Raw genomic sequence first — 21875 nt, forward strand, 5'->3', positions numbered from 1 at the left:
AATGACGGCAATGGATCTTATATCATAGAATCACATCACTGTAGAGCTGGAAGGGACCACAAGGGCCATATAGCCCAACTCCCTGCAGTGCAAGAAGCTTTTGCCCAATGGGCTCAAACCCACGACCATGAGATTAAGAGTCTCATGCTCTACTAACTGAGCTATTCCAGGCTCCTCGTATGATGATATCTCTGAACAAGGCTCCATTAACCCTTTCCCCCTGAAAGCCTCTGGCCAGATGAAGGCCAGCCAAATGCCTTTGAGGAGTCCATGGGCAAGAAATGTAGGCAGCCACATTCCTCTCTTGTTTCTCCTCTGCACCTGGTAGTCTCTGTGCTGCCTCTGCATATGGGATGTACCCTATGACCAGCAGAGGGGGCATTTAAACGGGCTGGGTGGCCATGCTGTGCCGAAAATTGGGCTGCGTGGCCTGCAAGATCCATTCCAAATGTTAGGTTTTGGCAGACCAACTATAGGAAACCTCTTGATACTTGGCCAAGCCTACCTGACATCATATACCATAAGGGGTATGGGGCAGATAAAAATAAGGGTTGTGGCTGAAACTGGGTTTTGCAGGTACCACCAACCAGCCAATTGGTGGCACCTGTAAGGCCCTTTGTGCCTTTTGCAAAGGCTGCCAGGATCTCCAGAGCAAGCACGCACAATCAGCTGTCTGTTGCATTCAGCCACATGGTTTTACTTCACACCGCAGGTGCAAAAGAACATGGGTTACCAGCCATCATTGTGTCAGGTGGTTGCTACTGGCTGCCTGTCAAAGTTGGCCTGGGGGTGTTGGTGTTGGAGGAGGAAGTAAGGCTCCTGCCCTATCCTGGTGCTCAGCTGGGTGGCAGGATGGGCCCAGGCGCCACCATTCACTGTGCCTCTCAGCAATTCAGGAGAAGGGCCTGCAGCCAGATAAAAAGGCCAGCACAGGCAGTGAATTGCCAGCATGCACATTTCAGCAATGGAAAGCTACATTGTGGGTAAGCCCCGAGGAGAGCAGTGGGATGAAGCGCAGTTCATAGAAGTGGTGCTCAGGGAGTGCTTCCCTGGCTGCCCTCCATCACTCTGCCGGTCTTGCCAGCTATTGCCAAGCCAAAGCAAAGGTAATAACAGCTTTTAGCTCTTTCCGTTGTGTTTAAAAAAACCAAAAAAAAACCCTAGTCCCCCAAGATAATTATCTTTACATATATATTTTATAAAGACTTCTGGCAGTGCTAGGAATAAAAGTTCAGCTGTAGGTCATGCTAAATATAAATGAATGCAGAAGGCCAGCCTGCAGAGACATAAGTTAACTGTTGTCAGTTCATTGCTAAGAGAGAGGTAAGGCTGTTAATGTCAGGTGACCAGAGAATGTGCTAGGGTGCCAAGCAGAAACCTTATCCTATTTGCTCGGTAGTTTAAAACTTCCTGGGACAACTTTTGACGGTTGAACCTGTTGCCCTTCCAACCTGTTACCTAACTGACTAGGACTCTGACTACCCTGCCCCATAAATGTCCAAACCCTAGTATCCCCTGGCACTAATGCACCACTGTTGTGCTCCAGGGGCTGCCCTCAGGAGCTAGGATCTCAGCCTAAGGGGGTAAAACACATTTATCCAAGTGCTTACCCAAGCAGGGTTTGAGGTGCAGCATAGTCTCAAAAAAGCCAGGGTCAAACACAGGGTCCCAAACATGATCCAGAAGTAAGGTTGGGAAACAATCCACCGTCAGTATCAAACGAAGTGCAAGCAGCGGGGGTGGGGGGTGGAATCAGGAACAAGGAGCCACAGACCTCTGTTGTTTCCAGCTCCACATAGGGAGACCTTACATACTCTGGCCTCCTAGACCATGCCTGAGCCCCAACTGCTGCTCATAAAGAAGTTCCAGGGATTGCTTATTGACACGTAGGCCCCTTGGACATGAGCCATGCGACAGATCGGGATCCATAGATCCATGCTGCGTCCTTGCTCTTCAGTCTGGGCCTGGTCTCCTGGCACCTGCTTTCCAAATAATAGCAAATAAAATAAAATAAATAAACTGAGGAAGCAAGACTGAGAACTGGGTGTTCTGAAAGAAACCCTGAGGAACCTTTTGTCAAGCATTTGTTGCCCTTGTGGCAGCAGCTGAAAAGTTCTGATATGCTCCTCGGTGATTTTTAAAAATTTGGTGTTTTTTTACAGCTCAATTTCTGGTCAGTTATCCCAAAGTAAAGGGAACAAAATAGACAGATGAGCCTGCCCCTTTTTGCCGAAGCCAATGAGTTTTGCTATTTAAGATGTCTTAGATTAATGCAATGGGTTGCTTTTTCTTACCCAAGTGTTGCAAGATGGAGTAGCGAGTAAGAGCCAGTGATGTTAAACTGTTAACAATTTTTAGCCAGGAGCAAACATAATTATTAAGCAAAGCTCCCAGAGGTAGGCAGCCTAAATCTCTTGAAAGCCAAGTGCCTGCTTCAAGTTGTAAGGCTCACTCACACTGGGCTGAGCAAATGTGTAAACAAATCCAGGACTGAAGCAAGTAAAGTAGCAATAGCCGGATGAGCAACGTTACGTGGGCAAAGAGCTGTCTGTGACCTGGAACTGAACAGAGGTTCAGGCCTTGCTTCAGAATTTCAATAGCCAGGTGAAAGCACGGGGCACACTTTCAGATAGCTCTGTAGCAGGGGCCACCACACCAAAACTCCCCTCTGTTCCTCACATCAGGGATTGGAGCTAGGTCAAAATTCAGGGCTTGCTGGCTCCCTCCCTCCCCCTCTCAATGTGTTCTCAGATTACCCTTCTGCAACTGCCAGTGGTGGTTTATTTTAGCTGGTTATTTCACTGCCTATAAATTTCAAGGTCACTCCAAGCTCAGGCTGACAAACAAGCACAAAGGGAACAAACCCTCATATGATCTGCCCTGTGATCTCTCTCCCTCCTCTTCCACGTCTCTTGATCAGTCTGGGAGATGTCCACTCGCCCCTGCCATAAATGAACAGAAATTATTGTGATCTTTGGCCCTAGGTACACCCAAGATATCGGCTGACATGGGTGCCACCTGGGATGCTGCTTCCCAGGGAGCTGACTCTGTTGTGAGAATGAGCCTTTCCACTTCTTTTGCGTTCTTAATGAAGAAGAACTCATTTTGCTTGGCTGAGCTGGACAATCAGCTCACCCACTGTGGCAGCCATGCCAACTGGAGGCAAATCTGCATGTGTCTCTTTTGCGGGATCAGTTTCTCTCTCCTAGTGCCTCTGATACCTACAGGCCACGCAGAGTTGTGCCCATGGCACAGTCTAGTCTTCCACCACCCACCTGTTTTACAGAAGTGTGGACTACTGATGCCAGTGTAGAGTTCGTAAGAACTGGAAGTGCCTTCACATAGCAAACTTTGAGGGACTTGATGGAACCTCATCCACAGCTCTTCAGCCTGTGCACCACCTGCAAGGTGTATGGCAGGGATGGGAAGTCTGTGCCCTGCCCCCACAGATTAGCTACAACCAGCAGGGACCAGCGGTCAAAGATGATGGAGGTGTATTCAGCAACATCTGGAGAACCATGGGTTCTCTATGCCTGGTGTATTGGACTGCATGGTAACTGCTTAGTTTGTGGCTGTGGGATTTTGCTGTGTCACATAATCATAGAGGGGGTGCAGATGGAGTTTTCTGATCCTCCAGTCTGTTGCTAACACAAAACACTGTCTGCTGTAGAACTCTTGAAATGTCCAGTTTTCTGTACTCCTGCAAGTGCAGAAGACCTGCATGGTCTGTGATTAGTGCAAAAGTTGGGTTCTAAAGGTTGTAAGGCAGGCTTCCTTATGGAAGTGGGAGTACATATTGTAATTTTGCCAGGAGCATATGTTAAATTGCAGAGTCACCTGATGCGTAATCCTAATTGTTGCACCAGAGACTCCCATGCATTTTCCTGTTCAGGCCGTTTCTGTGTGGGATGCCCCATCTGAAGCAGCCTTTGATTTGTGTGAGAGTAGTCCTCTTGTATCCGTTTCTTCTGCTCTGTTACCTTTGCTGTACCTCTTTTTCACCAATTGTCTTCATTCAGGTTCTATTGGCTAGTATCCATGAGGCAGTTTTGCCTGTTACGAACATTCTACCACACTCTAGAGCATGGGTAGGCAACCTAAGGCCCAGGGGCCGGATCCTGCCCAATCACCTTCTAAATCCAGCCTGCGACAGTCCGGGAATCAGCATGTTTTTACATGAGTAGAATGTGTGCTTTTATTTAAAATGCATCTCTGGGTAATTTGTGGGGCATAGGAATTGGTTCATTTTTTTCTCTTCAAAATATAGTCCGGCCCCTGACAAGGTCTGAGGGACAGTCGGCTGGCCCCCTGCTGAAAAAGTTTTCTGACCCTTGCTCTAGAGTGACCACAAAAAAGAACCTAGGCTATGCAGATCTAGAGGAAGCTTGATCCTTAGTGGCTGGGCCTCAGCCTCTTACTACAATGTCACCCCTCTGTTATTGCTCCCTTGTAAGTGAATGCTGCCATTCACTCCTGGGCAGGGGCAGGGAAAGTGCTGCAGTGAGGATGGATAATGTGGCAGCCACCGAGCAGGATTTCCCACCACAAAGAGATCCACATGAGATGAAGTACCTGTCGTCATGCCAGGCATCTTGCTAGTATCTCAAAATTTTGTTATGAGGTAGATAGTGCAAAGGGTTCCCAGCTGCCTATCTGTGAGGCTTCTATTCATTTTTGTCTCTGGCAAGCAGTTGCACCATAGTGGAGCGAGGAGTTGAGCTTATTTGGCTGCTGATCATATAAAAGAACTCATCTGGTCTCTCCCTCACACTCACACTCACACACACACACATACACACCACACGCACACGCACACACACACACACACACACACACACACAGATACACACTCCCCATCATAAAACACCTTCTTGACTTTCAGACTCTCTGTGTCCTTGAACTCTGTGCTCTTCCGCTCTAGTTAATCCAGATGTGGTCATTCCTCCCCTTCTCCCTGTTTCCTCTCCTGCCTCCTCTCTCCACAACCAGATTCTTATCTCTCTCTTGCAGAGCATGTCACTAACTGAGAACAGAATTCAAACTTGCTGATTAGCAATTGGCTCCCTTCTGCCTCAACTCTCCTTTAGGCTTACAGCACGAATGACAAAGCTTGGCCCAGTCCCGATTTTTTGTTGGAAAGCTGTTTGCCTCAGCTTGTGCTCAGGTTCTGATAGATCACTATATTTGGGGAAGAATTTTCCTTCCATTCAAATTTGCTTAATGGCCTAGAGCCGGTTTTTCCCTCCGCCAGCAGTGTGTGCAGCTCAGCTTGCTAGCTTGAGCCACCTAGACATGCTTCCTCTGCAGGTGGCTTCTGAGCAGGGAAGGTCATCTGCTGCAATTCTGTTCCGACCGGAGGACACATACTGCTACCACATCCCTGAAAGGTGGCTATTCTGGTCAAATCCACACCGTACAGTAAAAGAACATGACTTCCCCCAAAGAATCCTGGGAACTGTAGTTTGGGAGTTGCAGCTCTGCACAGGTAAACTACAGATCCTAGGAGTCTTTGGGGGAAGCTAAATGCTTACATTGTATGGTGTGGATGTGACCCCAGCCTCTGCTTTAAAACCTCTTCAAAGGAAGAGCCTGCTGCTTTTCAAGACAAGTCCGTTCCACTGTTGTACAACTTCATACTGTCAGGACATTCTTCTTCATGTATATTCTAAACTCTTTTTCTTAGAATTTGAACCCACTGGTTCAGGTCCTGTACTCCAGAGCAATAGAAAATAAATGTGGTCCACCATCTGTGTCACAGCCCTGCACATACTTGAAGGTGGCTTTCATGTACGTGTGCCCCTTTATCATCTGTCCTCAAGACTAAACGTTCCCAACTCCTTCAGGCTTTCCCCAGAGGACTTGGTCTCCAGGTTACCTGATGGCTGCTCAGAAACTGACGACAGAGGCTCTTACCTGATAGGAAGGAAGAGCTCTTGAGGCAGCAGCACAGAGTGACTCACAGTAGCCTTTAAACACAGGCGAGGTGATGGGAAAGGTGAGACCAAGCAGGCTGGAGGCAACAGGCCAGCCTTATAGAGATCAGGGCAAGGAGTTTAGAACTGCAGGGAACCAACAGAGTTGTCCCAATGGGTTGGCATTCCCACAAGTCAAGCTTTGAAAAGTGGGGCAAGGCAAGCTTGCTTGCAAGACCCTTGTGCCTTGCGAGACTGCTGAGCATGCAGCTGCTCACTGTGTCAGGGGTGATGGTCTGTTCCTGGCAACCCTCCCCTTCTGACCTTGGTTCTTCCAACCCTCATGGTTGATTGACACCTCCTCTGGATTCCATTGCCGTGCTCCTCTTCCTTGGGATGGAAGAGGCAAGGTGGGAGTCCTGCTTACCCATACAGAGCAGTTGTATCCTGGAAAAGGGAACCAGCCTCTTTCTTTACTCAGAGTGAGGGATGGGCAGGTGATAGAGTCATAGAATTGTAGAGCTGGAAGCAACCACGGGGGTCCTCTAGTCCAACCCCTGCAATGCAAGAATCCTGTCCACAGTCATCCCTGGGTGACCTCAAACCATCAGCCTTCTGGTTAACAGTCAGACACTCTGACTCATTGTGCCACCTGCTCTAAAGAACCAGATAGTAGCTGGGTAGGTGAGCGATGGCACCAGCAAGAGCTGCATCTGGGCACAGGGGCTGGCGAGGCAAGCGAGTGGCCCTTTTTGCCGCCACATTGTACTGCTGTCGCATGTTTAGCTTGTGGTCTGCTGACACGCTGCATACTTTTCACGTCTACTGCTGTTCTTCCTACCTAAATGCAAACATTTACACTTAATCTCTGCTGGAATTCATTTTGTTCATTTTGGCCAAGTTCTCTGTTCTGTCAGTATCATCTTGGATCCTGTTTCTGTTGGCTTAAGATATCAGCAACTCCTCTGCTCCTCTAGTCAGTCATTTCTAGAGCTGCTTCACAGCATCAGGCCCAGGACAGAACCCTGGGGCAACACATGTTCAGGTTGACAAGGAGCTGCTGGTAAGTACTTTTTAGGTGCAGTCCATCAGCCAGCTGCAAATCCACCAAACTGTACCAATATCTAGCTCACATTTTACCAGCTTCCCAACAGAAATATCACAGGGTGCACATGGACACCTGGAAGGGGTTGGCAGATGGTGGCATAGCTGTCAACTTTTCCCTTTTTAAAAAAGAGAAATTCCCTTATTCCAAATAGGATTCCTTGCAAGAAAAGGGAAAAATTGACAGTTATGGGATGGAGGTGGAGCAGGTGCCTGATGGTTGCAGAAGGCTGCTATTGGGATTGGGATTGGTCTACATCAGGCATCCCCAAACTGCGGCCCTCCAGATGTTTTGGCCTACAACTCCCATGGTCCTTAGCTAACAGGACCAGTGGTCAGGGATGATGGGAATTGTCGAAAACATCTGGAGGGCCGAAGTTTGGGAATGCCTGGTCTAGATCAGGGGTAGCCAGTGTAATTCCTCCAGGTGTCTTTGGACTCTTAATCCTCAGGCATCTTGACCAGTGGTCAGGGATGATACGAATTGTTGTACAAAATCATGCACAGAGATACAGATTATCTCTGATCCCTGAACTGATTGCTTGCTTTGAAAACAAACTGTGGGGGTGCATTTGTAGGGTCACAGTTTCCCTATCCCTGGCACAGGATTCCTGACATAACAGTAGCCGTTCTTAACTGCAGTGCTTTGTGTTTCCATGCAGGCTGATCTCTTCCCGGCCCAGCCTCCTCAACGCAACTAATGACACCCGGCTCAGCTCCTCGCCTCAGAAACCACTGGACTTGAAACAGCTGAAGCAAAGAGCTGCTGCCATCCCGCCCATTGTGAGTAGTGGCTCCCAAACCAGCTCCAACACCTTCCTCAAAACAATTTGTCTTTTTGCTCCCACTGTATTTAAACCCAGGGCTTTGGGGAGGGGGTGACCCCTGCAAGACTGTGCTTGGTAGGAATAATTTGCATGGACCATTCAGCTCCCCCAAGTGGCAGAGAGTTAGCCCCAAGGCTGAAGGGCACCTGCCATTTGTTGTGCTTTTAGTCAGGCAATCAGCAGGATTTATCACACAGTTCAGAGCTGGGGAACCTCAGACTGAGGAGCTGGGTCTGATCCTCCAAGTCTCTCCCTTCTGGCTCTTGAACGCTTATTTTTTAATGTAAAACATTTATATATAGCTTGATCATTCCTATTTCTAAGTGGTATACATAATACCAAACCGCAGAAAATAGGACAATAAAAAATAAATATTTATCATAAAACCAAATACTACCCCAAAATGTTTGCTGGAACAAGAAAGTCCTAGTCATGTACCTGAAGTTCAGCAAAAAGGATGCCCGTCTCATCTCAGTTAGGCTCATTCCATAGGCTTCAGTCCGCTACAGTTAATGCACTGCTCCTAGCAGTTACGAGACGTGCATCTGGGCCACGGGGGTCCACCAGCAGAGACTATCCCAGAGATAGCAGTGATCAGGTGGGATATAAGGGATCAGGAGGTCCTTGATATCCTGGACCCAAGTTGTATACAAGGGCATTGGAAATTAATTGGAAATTAATATAAGACTCTTGAACTTAGCTCAGTAGCATATGACAGCCAATGCAAGCTTTTAAACAGTGATGTTCTGTGCTGGCGGTAGTCTGCCCCTACCAACAGTGCAGTTACAGCATTTTGCACCAGCTGAATCAGGCGCACACAGATGCAGAAATCAAGTCTTGCAGGGTGCCGATCTTTCCCTGCCCCAGCCCTTCACTCAACTATGCCAATGCCTCTTGTTTGATGAGATGGGGAGAGACGAGTGTAGTTATAAACCTCTGACATTTGCATGGCTAGATTGTAGCCCCCTGTAGAAAGATAAGAGTCATATTCATTACCCTGGCCACTTTTGCCTCTGGCCCTGCTCACCCCAGCATGTGGCTCCTAGAAGGCTGCCCAAAAGGAAATGCGGCCCTTGGTTTAAAAATGATTCCCACGCTGTTTCAGTTTCTCTTTCCTATTCCCCAGAGTGGGGGGAAAGTCAGGGGCTTTTTAAAACCTCTCTGCAGAGGAGCTGAAGTGTGGCATTCATTCATGCCCCATGGAGTGTGTATGCATGTGTGTGTTTGTACACACCAGCTGCAAATGGCACAATTCATCCAGTTTTTCTCTTCTTCCCTTCCCAGCAGATTTCAGAAGGTTTACAGGAGGGAGTGCTGCAGAGCGGAAGCCTGAAGTCTCAGGTGCCTCATCACGCTTTGGCCCTTTACCAGCAGCAAATCACCATGGTCCACGAATCTGCCCACGAGGACTCTGCACAGAGTAAGCAGCTGCAGCTGCAGCAAGCTGAAAAGGATCCCCCGCTGAGCAGCAGTCCCAGGGCCCAGAGCAGGAGCCCAGCTGTTGTTGATAAAGAAGGTGTGTGGGTGTTTGGGGTCGGGGGGGCAGGGGAAGCAGTGGTCACAGAAGTGCAGGTGAGGGTGGAGATTAGCCTCCCATGCCATCCTCATGGGCTCTTAGGAAGCTTTCTCTGCCTCCCTTTTTCTCTGTCTCTCTCTGCACAGAGTCAGGCAGGCATGGCTAATTAAAGGGAACATCGTGTCTTGCTCTGCCCTGATCAAATGCCAAGAGGCAGGAGATCCCTCTTATTAATGCCCCCAGCCATTGCGTTTGGAAGCGGGGCAAGGAGACCTGGAGCAGGGCCAAGGCTGTGGGGCGAGCTACTCCCCACTGCCTTCAGAAGGCTTTTAGCATTCAGCTGGAGACATTATTTCTTGGAGAATCAATGCTAATGCCCTGACTGGAAGGGCAAGGCTTCCTGTAAAAGATTCTCTGCTGCATTCACGGTGGAAATGGCTGGGGCACCTAATGGGCAGTTTGCAGCTTTCCACCCCTTCTCTGTGCCTCCCGGGTATTGATTGGCAAAACACTTGAGGAGGCACTGCAATTGGTCACCTCATAATGCATGTCTAAAAATCCTTCCGCTGCTGGGTGGCTCCCTTCTATGCTAAGAGAGAGTGGAGCCTACTGGGCCTCTGCCTTTTTGCATACGGACATTGGATGCTGCCTTACACTGAGTCAGATCATTGCTCCCTCTAGATCAGTATTGCCTACACTGACCGGCAGCAGCTCTCCAAGATCTCAGGGAGGGTTCTCTCCCAGTTCTACTTGGAGATGTCAGGGATTGAACCTTCTGCATTCAAAGTGGATGTTCTACCCCTGAGCTATGGTACATTATCTTTAGGGACACAAACACGTTTTGGGGGGAAATGTGAGTAGCAGAGGAAGTGCTTGTCAGTAGGCGCTCCATCCTGCCATGTGAAGTGTTTACTTATGAGAAGATTCACCCGCAGGGAGGTCTCCAGCTTGCACATGAAGCTCCCATATACTGAGTCGGACCGCTTGCCAGTCTGCCACTTTCCAAGGCTGATTTATTTAAAGAATTTTTTATCCAGTTCTGCTGTAAGAAAAAATAAAACCAAAAGCCATAGCGCAGCTTACAAATTGCTGCAAACAAGGCAGTTCCTGCCCTCAGGTTTGCATTCTATATAAAGACATGACACAAGAGGAAAAGGCATTGGGAGGGAGGAGGGAACAAGGAAAGTTGGGTACAGTGTCTTAGTCACAAGGTGGAAAGGTTGAAGGAGACAGAAAAGCCAAAAACTGCTGGTCTGCTGAGAAATTTTAAGCAAAAGTCTTTGCATGCCCTTCAAAGTGGAGATGCTGAGGTTTGCAGCTGAGTCCTCCTCCATGCAGAGCAGGTGCTCTTCTTGCTGAACCTGCTCTGCGGGGAGATGGGCTGCATTCCTTGGGGTGTCTAACTGGGAAGGAGTGTAGCTCCCTGGCAGAGCTTCTGCTTTGCATGCAGAAGGTCCCAGGTTCAATTACCAACATCTCCAGGTAGGGCAGGGAGAGAACCCACCTGAAGCCCTGGAGAAGTCCGTGTAAACAATGCTGAGCTAGGTGGACTAATGGTCTGGCTGGGTATTGGTTAGCCATGCTTCCTATGTCTGTCGAGGGGAAGTGAGCCCCATTTTAAATGAAGAACTTTCAACACAAGAAAACACAGGAAAGGAGCACTAACAGGTGACTCCACCCAAGATGTCATGCAAACCGCACTTACTTACCTGGTGCAAACACATTCTAGTAGCCACGACTTTCTCACCCTGCTCATGTCTTTGACCCTTACCTGGTGCTGTTCCTTTGTATTTGACCTCAACCAGTATGTCATTAGTTCCTTTTATTCCTCCAGTAGAATTGGAGAGTTGGAAGCGACTCTGATTGCCATCTACACCAATCCCCTGGAATGCAGGAATCTCAACTGATTCCAGATAAGACAGTTGCGATGAGACACAAAACAAGACAAATGGCATATACTAATCAGCTAGTGCAGCCCTGTTTAGTTTTACATGGTCTCTCCCCCTGCCAATTTTCTTGTTCTCTTAAAGAATTTAGAATACCCTTTTTCTGGTGGGGAGGGAATTGCATACAGAGAATGAAGTTCCTTAGACCAAAGGTGTAAGGTAATGAGATGTGTCATCCTCACGCAGGAGGCCACGTGCTGTCTTGGCAAAGGGACTGTACTTTCAGGCAATGGGAGTTCATTGTTTCAATTCTCCCAGGTTGGATGGGAGGATTTTGCCCCCCCTGAAGAACAGAGCCAGCTAAACTGCTTTTTTTACTGCTCTGGAGCCCCAAACATCCAGAGCTGCTTTGTTGGCCAGGCTTTTGAGAGAGCGCCATCATTGCCTGAGTGAGGGGTTCCCTGTCCTGCAGGTCTTTTGGCTGAGCCATTGTCAGCTAGGAGCTGCTCTAGCCAAAGCATTTGTGCACACGCTGCCTCCTCCTCTGGCATGAAGGCCTTTTTCTAGTTTGGCGGACAGGAGCGCTGCCCATTTGGCTCTCATTCCTCCCTCAGATGGTTCCCGTTTTTTTTTCCTCTCCCTGCATTTTGCTTTTCGTTTTTGTATGGAGCAGCCAAGCAGAGGAGGCGAGAGCAAGGAAGAGGAAGAGTGTGTGAATGTGGGGTTGTTGCCTTTTATTTCCTTTTCTCTTGGCAGCTTTGGAGCTAGCAATATGTTTCCTATTGATTTAGCCACCCTTTTTAGCTTGGCCTTTTGAGGGCCAGTTGAAAGCCAAGAGCAGGCATTTGGATGACGGATAGTATAAACGATGTCTCCCTTGATCCAATTTCCAGGGCCTTGATAAACGGTTAATAGCAACCCTCTTTCTGGGGGTAAGAGCAGTTCTATCAAAAAGACCCTGAGTTATAGCCCCCCTTTAATATAGGTTGTGGCATGGCGGGAGGAGGTCAAAATAAAACATTCATACTTTAGACTTCAAAGCTTTTTCACCCTCAGCTGGGGGTGGAATAGCTTTCCAGATATACTCAGTACACATCTTTCCTTTGCGTGAGGCTGAAGATCCATTGCAAATAACGCATGTTGGATATTGCAGCTAGTGGGCTTATACCAGGATCCAGCAGTTTTCTGGGCCTCTGCCATTTCCCATTAGGAATTTCCCCTGTTGCGCCAGACACTCAGTGATAGGAATAAAAGCACATGTTGTCCCAGCTCCCGCACAGGCTTTCCGACTTCCGCTGCTTTGGGAGAAACAGCAACAGCACTCTGTGCCGAGCTATCTAAAGCTCAGTAGCTGAGCTTGTGACTAAAAAAAAAAGGAATCTGCCTTACCTTGAGTCAGCCCAGTCTGCCATCTTGCTCAGCATTGTCTATACTCGCCTTTCTAAGCCTTGGATCCCCAGCTGTTGTTGGACTACAACATCCATCATCCCTTGTGAGAAGGGCCAGCAGTCAGGGATGATGGGAATTGTAGTCCAACAACAGCTGGGGACCCAAGGTTGGAAAGGCTGGTCTACCCTGGCAGAAGATCTCCTGGGTTTCAGTACGGGGATACTCCCAGCCCTACCTGCAGATGCCTGCGACCTTGTGCATGCAAAGCAAATGCATCGCCACTGAGCTACAGCCCTTCTCACGGAAGAGGTTCCAGGTTCAGCTCCCAACATCTCCATCTGAAAGAATCTTGGGCTGCAAGGCTGGGAAGGATAGGTCTCTGCCTGAGAACGTGGAGCAGCCTTTGTCAACCTGCTGCCCTCCAGATGTTGTCTGACTCCAACTCCCATCATCCCTGGGGCACCCTACTGGGGAAGGCTGCCCTGGAGAGCCACTTCCAATATGTTCTGGGCTAAGTGGACCAGTGGTCTGACGTAGACTCCTGCAGACAACTCGTTCGTTAAACCTTCATACTAATTTGCTTGCACAAAGCTTACACAGAAGTTAGGCGCCATCCAGTCTTCATTGAGCTTTTCTTATTATTTATTTACAAAGCTGTCATAAAACAAAAGAGTGGTCCACCCCAATCTGCATGCAGGATGTTTAAAGTGGATTTGTTGCACAAGAGCAACAGAATTCGTTTTAATTGGTTTTAATTGCAAACCTAAAGTGCCAATATGTCAGTGTGATTGAATCTGTCCCAAAAAGTATTGACGGTCTGGAGACACCCATAGTGCAGTGCATTGTTTCTCAAACTTGGGTTCCCAGCTGTTGTTGGACTACAACTCCCATCACCCCTGCCCCCGGGCCCTGCTAGCTAGGGATGAAACATCCGATCAATGGTTGTGGGGCCCTTGCTGCCCCATGCACATGGCACTCCCCCCTCGTTCTCACTTGCCTGACAATCTCAGGATTCACCCCACTGCATGCGGAGCTCTTCATAGAGTATAAAGTGCTATAGAAATGCCAAGAGTTGTCTCAAACTAAGTTCTAACCAGAGCAGACCTGGTATAATTAATGGACCCAAGTTGGTCATGTTCATTCATTTCAATGGGTTTACTGAGTAGGAACAACATTGGCTGCAACCCTAAATATTTTGCTTGGATTACAGAAGGTGGAGAGGAACACAGGTTTGCTAAATTAAAAAAAAAAACCCTCTTTGAAACAAGTGTTAAATAAATGCCAGCCATTTCTTTAAAGAACATGGGGCCATAGCCGAGCTTTTGTACAAATCTTTTTTGGGCGTATTGCTTCCCCATTTTGCCAAGGTACCTCCGCCTTGCTAGCTGTGGGGCAGCCGCCTCCCCTCTGTTGCAAAGGCCCTCCAAAGGGCTGCGATTCCTGCACCCAGGTTCCGTGCGTAGCCTTGGCTGTCCCTGCGGGAGAGACACAGAGAGTGCAGTGAGGGGAGAGTTGAAGTCTGGGTGGAGCCCAGGGAATTACCAGAGGCCTTTGGGCTGCTGTCTGCCTCCAAGCTACACCCTTTGATGCTGACGTGTCTCCCATCTGCTTCATGCCATCCTTTGAAGGTGCAGATAAAAACCATGTTTCACATCTTAAATCATGAAAGCCAGAAAGGGGGGGTTGGCGACATGGATGCAATTTAGTCTCCTGGTTCTCAAAAGTATGAGGTAGGCTTTCCAGGGAGCTGGAGTGTGAGGAGCTATTCCCATGTAACACACAGGCAGTTCAGGACAGTAAACCCCATTGCTTTGCATCTCCCCTCCCAGCAGAGCACCTAGCCCCCTGCAGGGTGCAGCATCGAACATGGTGAGGCTTGGCTGGGAGAATTTTCCATGCCCATTCCTTCCACTGTTTGTCCAGATGCTGGGGTCTCATCAAAGCATTGGGGGGGGGAGAGTTTCCACACACCCCTCCCTCTTGGCTCTTTCCAGGGTCAAAGCTCTGGCATTGTGAGGGCCCACGCAGAGGCCCTAGGCTCATCTCTGCATCTCTGCTCCCCTCAAAAAAGTCCTTGGTTGAACAGGTCATTTTCAGTCCCTCAGTGTCCACCTCACCTCTGGCATAAGTCCAGGCAGTCCCCATCTGCATTACTAGCAGTTTGAACCAGTAAAAGCAGACTTTAGAGTCACACAAGTCCCTTCGTACGCATTTTCACAGGGACAGTGGATGCTGTTCCTTTTTTATTGGGCTTTTGCTTTTCTCAAGGGATCTGCCGCCGTAGACTTAGAGTGCTGCAAAGGTCTTGGCAATCCTCATCTCTCCATTGGTCTCAGATATTAGTTGTGTTTGGAAGGACCTTAAGTGCGTTTGCTTGTTTGTTTGTTTGTTTGTTTGTTTGTTTGTTGGCTTGTGGGCCTCTCAGTAAAGTTGCTTTTACATAACTAAAGGCAAACAGATAATTTGTTCATTCATTCCTTTTGGGGACGGCCATAGCTCAGTAGTAAAGCACCTGTTTTGCATGCAGAAGGTCCCAGTTTCAATCCCTGGCATCTCCAGGTAGGTCTGGGAAGGACCCCAGCCTGAAACTCTCTAGGCCATGCAGGCTAGGGTGGGCCAAATGCAGCTCCTCGGGCTTCTCTCTGGCCCTCCATCCTCTCCCCAAGCTGTTCCCCTTCTCCCCAGGCCATGCCTCACACTGGCTCTGCTCTTCACCCTCCTTGAGATCTTTTTGCCTGGCTGGAGTGTGTTCTTCTGTGGCAATGCTTCTTGCTTGCCTGGAGAGGTTCCATGTCTGCTGTTGTGTGTGTGCTTTGATGTACTCTTAGTCTTCTTAAGTACATTGTATACTTCAGCACAGTAGCTTTTAACATTCTGAATGCTGGTGTGTGGGGATGGCGAGGATAATTTGCACGAACTTGAACTGAACTGTGAACTGAACAAGTTAGTTTTGCAACTAGTTCAGGTTTGTTTGTCTTTTTGTAAACTGCTTTGAGAGCCCTTTTGGTTTAAATAGGGGCAAGGTATAAATGACTCAAATAAATAAATAAAGTTTCTGATGAGGGTACACCCTCATCAGAATTGGGTGCCACCATGAAATAAGACCCTTTCCTACCCTGCTCTTCCTCTGCAAGGTGTCCTTCAGATTGTAGCATACGAGAGTTGCTTATTGTTGTTATTCTCCCCACCCCCACTGAGCTTTCCGTAACTCAAAACTCTCCAGATCATCCCACAAAGATTTTACAAGACTAGTTAGATTGAGAGAGAATAATTAGCCTGCAGTTCATAGGTACTTGTGTGAAACGGCTCTCTCTTTCCTTTTACATATGCAGTGGCCCATCTGTGCTTGGAAGTTGTTGCTTGATTTTGCAGCGATCACACGTGTGTGTATGTGTGTGAATGAGCCTGATTGTCCGCACAAGGTCACTCAATGAGAATCACAGCTGAATGGGGATTTCTATATGGATGTCCTGCAGCCAAACCCAGTGTTTTGTCTACTTGGGGTTCCTTTCTGACTGCTGATTGGCTGGCCCTTTGTTTTCTCTTGCAGAGAAACCAGTGCATTTCACCTCCCTCCCGGAGGGGCCAAAGCTGGTTGGAGAGCCCTCCATCACGACCTGCTGGCCTCCGGTGCTTCCCTACCAAGGTTCAAGGGATCTGATCCGAACCTCTCCACACACTGAGCCTCACGTGTTTCAGTATAATCCTCCAGGTGAGAGAGAGTCAATCAGGTTTGCATTGTGTTGTTGTTGTTGTTGTTAAATTTGTATACTATCATGTACTGGCTGGATGCAGAGGAATGATGGGAGGCAGTAGCTGGAGAACCCCTAAGGAAGGAAGGCTCAGAGCCTGGGGATTAGTGGGCAGTGAGTGGTCAGAGGGAGAAGAGGGAGAAGACTGTGGCAGGGGGGCGGGAGAGAGGTGTTGGAAGCTTAGTGAGCGGGGAGAGTCTGTGTCAGAGAGCAGCCGAGAATCAGAGGCAGAAGCTGAAACAGGACAGTGGGATGAGGGAGGCCAAGAGGCAGAGGGGAGTCAGGCTGGTGAAGATGCACGGGTTTCTCCCCCTCCTGCTGCAGCGGAGAGGCATGAAACAGGAGGAGCAAAGGCAGACACGCAGGCACAGTCTCAAATTGCTTGGGGAAACCCTGGAGATGAGGAAACTTAGGCAGCTGTGGGAAGGTAGGGACCTTCAGTCTCCACAACTGCTTCAGTACCAAAGAAGAATTGCTGTGCTCATTAGGCCTGACAGTTCTGAGCACGTCCTGATTCTTCTAACAGAGAGTTAACTTCACTTACTCTGAGTGATTTATTGCTGGCTCGCTCCTGACATATACTGCCCTTCATCCATAGATCTCATGGCAGTTCACACCATAAAAATACAAGATAAAGAAACAACAAAAGACATAATAAAAACAAGAACAAAAACCAGTAACCTCCTCCCACAGAACATTTAAAACAAAAAAAAATAACAACACACACACACACACAGTTTAAAAGTCATAGATTATTTAGTTAGCCAAAGGTCTGGGAGAAGAGGAATGTTTTTTGCCTGACACCTAAAGGTATATAATGAAGGTACCAAGCATTCCACAAGCAGCGAGCCACCACAGAAAAGGCTTGTTCTCATGTTGTCTTCTTCTGGACCTCTTGCAGAGGAAGCACAAAAAGAAGAGCCTCAGATGTTGATTGCAGGGTCCAGGTTGGTTCATATGGCGAGAGGGGTCCTTGAGGTCCTTGCACTCTGAAGAGGGCTTGCTTTGTTGGTGTGAACAACCTGATGCGGGTAGCAGTTGCCACCATGAGCACCCTTGGAAAGCAGTTTCCACCATCTGTTGCTTATGAGCTTCTCATGAGAGACATTCTGTCCCACCGTTGTTGGAAACTCAGCGGTGGTAGGCATGGGGCCCCATGGCGGCAGCACTAGGAACATGGGAAGCTGCCTTGTACCAAGTCAGACCATTAATCTGTCTAGTACAGTATTGCCTACAATGACACTCACTGCAGTTGCGGCTTATGGGGATCAAACCTGCAACCTTGGCATTATCAGCACCACACTCTAACCACACACACACCCCACACATGCAACTGGAAGCTTGAGACAACCAGTGAAGCAGTCTTTCTTTAAAAATAAAAATTATAAATACCTCTTGCTTTTTCCCTTGCCTTTTTATTTATTTATTTTTGTATGCAGGTCACTCAATCTCCTTAAACATGCATGAAGGTTCTCGGCCGGGCTTCCAGAGATTGTCCGCCATCTCCAACCCTCCCCCCCTCATCTCTACCAAGCATCCTTCTGTTCTTGAAAGGCCCCTTGGCTCTATTTCCCAGGTAAAGGCTCAGGGGTCAGGGCATGTGGAAGACATTCCTTTTGCTAGGCAGGTCCTCTCCTGGCAGCTCTGATCTTTATATAAGATTCTCCCAGACAAAGTGTATCAGCAGGGGATGGGTAGTGGTGTAAGACACTAAGTGTCACCTTTGTATGTACAGCACCCTGCAGAACTGCATAGGCAAAAATTAGACAGGTCCCTGCCCCCAAGCAGCTTCCAGTCCAAAACAGACAGTGAGGAAAGCAACAGGGATGGGAAGGAGGGAGAAACCAAGGGAGGCTGGCATGAATCTGGACAGACATTGTTGCCATGTATTTAAAATCTTGGTTGCACTTAGGAATACGGATTAAAAGTATAAGCGGAGGCAGGGGGAGATTTCCTCCCACATTGTGCTTCCCAGACCAACAGTTGTCCATGAGCGTCCTTCAGGAGGTCTGCATTGTGTCTGTCAATTTGTGACTGAAAACAAGAAGCGGTGCGTCCTTGCATTAAACATTCTCATTGATCTTTAATTGTGTGTTTTCTACTTCTTTTATTGTTTAGATTGCATTTTATTGTACTGCAGTTTGAATCCTGCAGAATGCAATAACTTTTCCCGCTTCTAGAAGGCAGAGGTCTGTTCTTTTAATGCTCCATGTCCAAACGTTTTTATTCTGTTTTGGGTTTTTTGCACCAAGGGTTCCCCGCAAAAACCCACTCTTTAAAGCTGAATCGGAACAAACATCAATTTGGGTTTTCCATGGTTGTTTGCTCCAAATGAGCTTTAAAAAGCAGGTTTTAATGGGAAAACCTCCAGAGCAAAAAAGGCTCATTGACCTGTAGCTTTGTATTGTGGACCATGCCTGCAAAGAGTGGAGGAAAGGTAAGTGTTAATAAGCCCTAACTGGTCCACCAAAACCCTTAAACCATTTTCAGGTGACTGTGGGAAAATGCTTGTGCAAGCAGTAGTATAAGCTAAAGGCTGCCCGGACTGTTTCATGTGATTTGCAGTCCTTTATCAAGCTTTATCCTTGCCCTCAATCCTTGTCCCATCAGTCCTCCATTGCCTCTATGCAGAACCTAGCACCCTCTTGCCATGAGTGAAATGTCAAACTGCAGCAGTAATGACTTATTTCAGAAGATGTGGCAGCAGAGCGGCTTTGGGACTTGCACCTGTGGCTCTTGTTCCCCTGTAACAACACTCTTTGATGTGCCTTTCAGGGGGTGCCTATCCAGCTCCACACTCCATTCAGCTCTGAGCATGCAAAAGTCCCCATTGGCTCCATCGGCATGGGCCTTCCTCTGACTGTGGACCCCAAGAAGCTGGGTAAGACGTAATAGCATTCTCCATTCTCTTGGACTGCAGGGGTGGGGCATGCAGATGTTGGCACCAGAGCCACAGCTGGCAGGTGGAAGAGAGACTTCAAAGTTAATGAGTATTGAGAAAATATGGCAGGAAGCAGCCTGACAGCTGCCCCCACCCCCAGGCCACTCATGGCTGCATGGTATGTTAATGTTTTTTAGTGCCTTTCCCCGGAGTGAAGCAGGAACAGCTCTCTCCTCGCAGCCAGGCTGGCCAGCCAGAAAGCTCAGTCGTGCAGACATCGCAGGAGAACTCCGTCCTTCGGGGTGAGGCAGTGGTTCTTATTCCCTGGGTTGGGGGGGGGGGTCACTTGCAACGTCCCTCTCTGAAGCTGCCATGTACAGTCTTGAGAGTTGCATCCCAGCATTTTTGATGGAGTTGCACAAGATTCTTGGAGACATAGGAGGCCGCATTATACTGAATCAGAGCATCATCATCATCATCATTATTATTATTATTATTATTATTATTATTATTGCTATTATTTGTATACCGCCTGTCATCCAAAGATCCCAGAGTGGTTCACAACATAAAAATACAGAATAAAGCCAGCAGCTCTCCAGGATTTCAGGCCAGAGCCTTGCCCTGCCCTGCCTGGAGATGCTGGGGATTGAACTGGGGACCTTCTGCATGCAAAGCAGATAGATACTTCACCACTGAGCTGCAGTCCTTCTACATGTTTCTTCAGTGTCCTTGAAAACATTGCTGCTCCAAGGAGCTGTTTGCATGGCTTATACAGCCGGGCTGACATTGTTTTTGTCTGGCATACTGGACCACCAGGAGAACAGTGGCCTTGCCTGCGTGCATCAGAAGAGTTCAAATAGGGAAACCTCCGTAGCTAAGTTGTTTCTTCCTAAATGTCACCCCTGAGCTCCTAAGTGCCCTAGAAACTGGCAATTGTTAAAAGCAGGGGTGGAGTCTGGGGGTCTCAGGCTTGGGGGCCAGTTGCAGCTCTCCAGGCCTCTGTACTCTCCCCTCACTGCTTCTGCTTCATTCCCCTGAGTGTATTCACCTGTCTGGAATGGGCCCTTGAAATCCTGGTTGCCCGAACGGGAGAGCAGAGAAGGGTGTGTAGAAACCAGAAATTTACACTCATTGCCCTGCCCCTTTTTACTTCTAGCCATGCCCACTGCTGGCATGTGGCCCTCAGGAGGTTGCCCAGGTGTTGATGTGGCCCTTGGAACTAAAAAAAGTTCCCCCACCCCTGTTTAAAAGCACCACCCTATCAACCAGTGCCTTCATTTGCAGTGCCTGGGCTTCCTCCAGGCTCGCGGCATTTTTGACGTTGTTGTATCCTGCAGGGACGTCCCTGGGCTCGTTGTCAGGAGGCAGCATCACGAAAGGCACTCCAAGCCCACGGCCACCATCGGAGTCTCCCATCACGTATCGAGGATCCATCACACACGTAGGTCTCTTCTCTGATTCCAGGGTTCAGTGAAAATTGGGTTCCCTGAGAAAGGGGTTGTCCACCTCCCCCTGCCATGTGTGGGCACCAGGGAGGCCTGGGTGTGTACTTGAGTGCATTTCTCAATTTGTGCAGAGAGGCTGTGGAGCCCAAGGGGCCTAGGTAAGGACTGAACCACAAGTGGGAGTTTGCTGACTGATGTAAAACCATAGAATTCTAGAGTTGCTTTCTTGGCTGGAAACTCTGCTTCTCTCGTGCCTTCGGATGGTAAATGCATGGGTAGGCAAACTAAGGCCCGGGGGCCGGATCTGGCCCAATCGCCTTCTAAATCCGGCCTGCGGACAGTCCAGGAATCAGTGTGTTTTTACATGAGTAGAATGTGCCCTTTATTTAAAATGCATCTCTGGGTTATTTGTGGGGCATAGGAATTCGTTCATTCCCCCCAAAAAATATATTCCGGCCCCCCACAAGGTCTGAGGGATAGTGGACTGGCCCCCTGCTGAAAAAATTTGCTGACCCCTGGTAAATGCATCTATTTGCGGCCAAAGCTTGGATTAGGCATAGGATGAAGTTCCATTCTTTTGAGCTTCTTCATGAAAAGAAATGTTAGCAGGTTGTGTCCTAAGTGGGACTGGCTCAAACTACAGTCTTGTTATAAACTGCCCCGTGAACTTCTTTTGTTGGGTGGCATGTAAACGACTAAAATAAATAAATCTCTCCCACCTTTCTCCATGTGAAAGACCCAAGGCAGATTACAACTCGATAAAATAATTTATTACAGTTTTTATTACTTAATTTTACTAGCAACATTGATATTCTAGGAATTGTTATTCCTTGGAAGTGCATGTGTAAATACATTTTTTTCCCATGTTGAAATTATAAACCTCACAGTGACTTACTGAAATGGATCTGGGCCTTCTTTTTATTATTCCTTATAATGTTTCATTAATGTTCTGGAGAGGTACAACTTGAGCAGCACAAATGACAACCAGTTACTTGTACCAGGCTCTGCCTTCCCTCTCTGATTTATTGAAATACTGACATTCTGAATTGGCACAGAAAGAGAACAATGCATGTAACAGGTCCCCACCTGCTCCCGGGTCCGCCCCTGCCTTGTTAGCATGAGAAGTAGACTAGGCTCTGTGAGGAAATGCAAAAGGAACGAGG

The 21875-nt window shown here is 48.2% G+C and overlaps 1 protein-coding gene across 1 annotated transcript in view; it reads left to right on the forward strand.

Moving 5' to 3' along the window:
• The window catches only part of NCOR2 (nuclear receptor corepressor 2), a 355588-nt gene that overhangs the window by 286790 nt on the left and 46923 nt on the right, over positions 1–21875 (forward strand). The window contains 7 exon segments of the mRNA XM_033174224.1: positions 7679–7799; positions 9131–9359; positions 16185–16346; positions 17826–17962; positions 19162–19267; positions 19465–19569; positions 20605–20708. Of these exon segments, the coding sequence (XP_033030115.1) occupies positions 7679–7799; positions 9131–9359; positions 16185–16346; positions 17826–17962; positions 19162–19267; positions 19465–19569; positions 20605–20708 (964 nt within the window).

Source organism: Lacerta agilis, chromosome 17 (genome assembly GCF_009819535.1).
Source record: "Lacerta agilis isolate rLacAgi1 chromosome 17, rLacAgi1.pri, whole genome shotgun sequence".
Classification (NCBI taxonomy): domain Eukaryota; kingdom Metazoa; phylum Chordata; class Lepidosauria; order Squamata; family Lacertidae; genus Lacerta; species Lacerta agilis.